The sequence below is a fragment of the Pyxicephalus adspersus genome, chromosome 7, assembly GCF_032062135.1.
Source record: "Pyxicephalus adspersus chromosome 7, UCB_Pads_2.0, whole genome shotgun sequence".
In the NCBI taxonomy this organism is placed as follows: Eukaryota; Metazoa; Chordata; class Amphibia; order Anura; family Pyxicephalidae; genus Pyxicephalus; species Pyxicephalus adspersus.
The window spans coordinates 14,265,344-14,269,752 of NC_092864.1; the positions used below are offsets into that span (position 1 = coordinate 14,265,344).

General features: G+C 39.1%; 1 protein-coding gene across 1 annotated transcript in view; it reads left to right on the forward strand.

The window, feature by feature from the left end:
• Positions 1–394: 394 nt before the first annotated feature.
• LOC140335135 (NADPH oxidase organizer 1-like) overlaps positions 395–4,409 on the forward strand; it is a 9,671-nt gene continuing 5,656 nt past the window's right edge. The window contains exons 1-3 of the mRNA XM_072417540.1: positions 395–492; positions 2,908–2,988; positions 3,946–4,021. Of these exons, the coding sequence (XP_072273641.1) occupies positions 418–492; positions 2,908–2,988; positions 3,946–4,021 (232 nt within the window). The 5' untranslated portion in view covers positions 395–417. The remainder of the gene's footprint in view (positions 493–2,907; positions 2,989–3,945; positions 4,022–4,409) is intronic.

Sequence of the window (4,409 nt, forward strand, 5' to 3'; positions counted from 1 at the left end):
GAGGCAAGGGGGCCTTTGGTTATTATACAAATGGCATAAAATAATATTACTTATTATAATAAATAATAAATATAATAAATATTAATATACAAATAGCATAAATCAATTAAATACAATCCCAGCTCATTGTGTGGCTGCCAAAAAAAATTAAAAAGAAAAAAAACCAAAAGAAAATATTTCATAAAAGACAGTGAGAAACAAATCCTTAACATGTTCTTGATAAATTCTTACCGGTAGGTGTGCAAACAGGAAGGACAAAGTCTAAATACTTCTTTTCTTCTTTCTTGAAAGGACCAGAAATTGTTACAATGTAACAGGAGAAAGTCATCCCTGATTGGCTGCTGAAGTGGAGGCCACACCCCCTACCATTAAGTTCATTTACCTGGGAGCGCTGGCCAAGCTCAGCATCCTGGAGAGATGAAGCGTTGCGGCATCAGTCGGCATCCTGTGGAGGTGGAAGGGCTGGGACTCCTGCAGCATGAAAAGCACAATGTAAGCGGTACAAATGCACCTTTTCCTGGCTGTCATGTTCACCCTCTGGCATTAAACTAACTTAACTTTTACTCATGTGAATGATCGCTGTGTTACAAGAAAGTGGGTAATGCTGCTTTCACAGTGTTTGTATGTTGATGAAATGCAGCGTGAAAGGAGTCTTGAAACTTTTTGAACTCCTTTGATCTGTGTAATAGCCAGGCAAGCAGCATTTTCAGAAAAGACATGGGCTATGGTGACCACAGGTGTACTTTTAAGGATCTAAAAGTGTCGGATTGACATTTTTTTATAAAGAGGAACAATAAAACAAATCCTGCCCATAGATGAAAAAAATCTCAATATCTGGCTGTTGTGCTTTCTGCATTCCTTAGCTATAACTATGAAGATCAGGATTTAAATCAGCAGCTTTGTTCATAGAGTCAGAAGTACAGAGTGATCCAGGTGATGAGCGTTTTCAGAAGGTATTCTAACATAGCATTCAAAGCAGCCCGGCAGTTAGTAGTTTCCGAAGAGGGTCTGCATATTTCTCCCGGTTTCACATTATATTGTAGAAGTCAGGGGCAGCCAGCAAACTTGCATATTTGGAAGATGGTGGGCAATGACTTCTAATATTTCTCTCGGTATTGCTAATCAAATTATACTGTGGAAGACAGTGGCAGCCAGACAGCTAGCATTTTCAGGCGATGATTGTCCATAGAAATCCATGTACTATTTAAAATATATCAATGATACCTTAACTATAAGAATGGTGGCTCATCTTATTCCCTAATACATATATTATATATATATATTATATATATAGCATTTTCGGAAGGCGGTAGGCAGTAGCAGCCAGTCACTGTTGGGTGTCCCCAGCTGATCTCACATGATGTCACATTTTATTGACATGAAGCAATATGAGCAGAGCGTAGATCAGATCCTCATTGCAGACATCACATATAGCCTGGGGCCCATGCAGACAATCAACTGCAACAGAGACATTGACCTGTTTCTTGACTGTGATTGGATGAAAACTGCATAGATCATTGAGGCTCTAAGTCATGTGATCGACATGAAGTGCCCGATAATCGCCCGTCTCCACTTTTGCTGTGCGTGGCATTGGATCAGCTTAATTATTTCAATAGGCTGCCCAATACACTACATTGTGCACAAAGGTAGCGCTTGCTGCAGTTTCCGTATTGCCGTACGTTGTGTTATAGTGTGTTGGTAAAGTGCGTTGGAGGTGTCGTTAACAATCATTGGCAACCAAGCGCACATACTATGTGTTGCTGTGTGCTGTGCTACCTGTGTGTTATTGCAGCATATTAGTGGGGGGTGTAGAGAATTAATTGCTCAGCCCTAGGAGGGGTTCCTCACACACATCACCTTCAGATTGATTGTTTTTCATATGAGTCACTTGTTTTAAACTGATTGCATATTATTGATTGATTGCATGCTATAAATCTGATCACATGGTATAAACAACTGATCGCATGTTATAAAATGATTGCATTCTGGAGTCTGATCACATGCTAAAAAACGATCATATGCTATAAACTAATTACATGATATAAACTGATCTTTTTATAAAATGATCTCATGCTATAAACTGATTGCATGTTCTAAACTTGCTATAAACTGATCGCTTGTTTAAAAATGATTACATGTGCTAAACTGATCTCATGCTATAGACCGATCGCATGTTATAAGTTTTTCTCATAATATAAACTGATCGCTTGCTATAAACCAGGGGTGTCAAACTCTGGCCCGGGGGCCAAATCTGGCCCTCAAGGCCCTTTTTTTGGCCCCCAAAGAATTCCAAAAATGAACTACATCTGGCCCGCCCGCGTTACCACCTCACATCATCATTTTCAATACATGCAATACATAGATATTATTCCTGTACACCCATTATGTGACACAAAGCCTAGGCAATGATCACATGGTGCCTGATTACCAGGGGCATTGTGTTTGTTTCAATCCATCAGAGACTGCATAGTGTAATATTTAGTGTCCAACAAACTTGTGATGTGATTGGATGAACAATACACAGCCTGCAAAGATAGATAGAAATTATCTGTGTGTAGAGGGGTTTGTTTTTGTTAGTTATGGATGAAGTAGTAAACGTCCTCAACTTTTTCGATAAATTTAAAGTTTGGCCCCGACTTGGTCTAAGTTTTTAATTTTGGCCCTCTGTGTATTTGAGTTTGACACCCCTGCTAAAAAAAGATTGATTGCTTGCTATAAAATGATTGCATGTTCTACACTAATCTCATGCTATAGACTGATCACATAATATAAACCAATCTCATGATAAAAATTGATCACATGCTATAAACAATTGATCACATGTTATAAACTGATCGCATACTTAAAAATGCAACAACAAAAAAAATCTAATTTAAGATTTTCTCATGTTTCTCATTTCCTTCACAGGCATACATGTTTTCCGTTTTGTGGTCTGACCACAACAAGGTCCTCATTTACAGAACATTCATAGATTTTAAAAGACTCCAGGTAAGGGTGATACTTTAGTTCTCACATGATTGATCAGAGTTTGGATTTATGTTCCCTTCACCAAACTGAACTGATACAGCAGATAGTTTACCAGTCTAGAATAAACTTTTATGTCTGCCTTTGATGATCCAGAAATCCCCAATACAAAGCAATGGCTGGTCAATGGTCTGGTACAGGAGAAGAGGAGGAAAGGTGGAGCTGTTGAGTGTAATGGAAGGCGTCCATTGGTATTCCTCTAGAAGTGATTATTCTTTGATCATAAATGCCAGAAGTTGGGGTGTGTTGGCATGAACATATCTCAGAATCCCAGAGTTCCTCCAGAGGTTTCTAGGGGTTCCACAAACTGTGGCTGAATTATCTCCCATTGATGATACCTGCATAGTTCTGTGGCCAACACCACCCTGGTAGAGCCAGCTGCATGACTAAATGATGTTTACCTGTCCATAAAGGGGGGATTCCAGCCACCACTGTAAGCGTGAACAATAATCCAACTGGCCACCAATTAAAGAGGCTTTTTCCCCAATTACCCCCTATAAAGTTGTTTTAGCAGAGGTTCCCTGAGACCTGAAATGTATCTTAAGCATCTCTCAAAGGTTAAGAAGGACTTATCTAGAGGAATGCCATAGACATTTTCCTTAATATAGTTACATTTATGGTAAAAGATGCCTTATATGCCATCCAAGGAGAAAACTGATTGGACTTTTAGGGACCTCATTGGGTTATCCGGGTGCAGCAAGAACAAGGAAAGAGTAAATGTTTGATGCCAATGTGATTCGGCAGGTTGGTAAACAAACCCATGTGGTCACTATGATGGGCTTTTTTGGTGATCATGCAATCAAGAAACCAACGTGGTTTATCAATCTTTTATAGCTGTTAGTAAAAGTGCAGCCATTGTAGCTTTTATCTATACAATTCTATCAATAATAGAATTGATTTTTTTTTGCCTCTTGTATACAGAGAGATCTTAAGAAGACATTTCCGCTGGAAGCCGGAGCGGTGAATAAGTCGGAGAGGATTCTTCCCAAACTGAAAGGTGAGGACTATTTGTGTTTGATAATACTGCACAATGTGACTATCCAAAGAATATGTCCTTACTGCCCACTGTACTCCCAGGCTATTGTTTTCAGGTAATTCTCCAATGTTAATGGGGGTGGATATATGGAATATAGAAAAATCCTTCCTTAGCACGGGCCTTGGCAGATGTCCTCTGTCTGAGAATAATAATCTACAAACTCTTAAAGTCTAGAAATTTAAGAAATGATGTATGGAGGGATTAAAGGTTCTGTTAACACGGTTGATGCCTACAAGTAATGCAATAAGCAATGTAATAGTAATTCTTCCACTGACCACCATGTTGATATATTGTAGGCTGTGGATATAGCGGAAGTTCCCCAAAACCTGAAAGTTATTTCAAGGGTTCC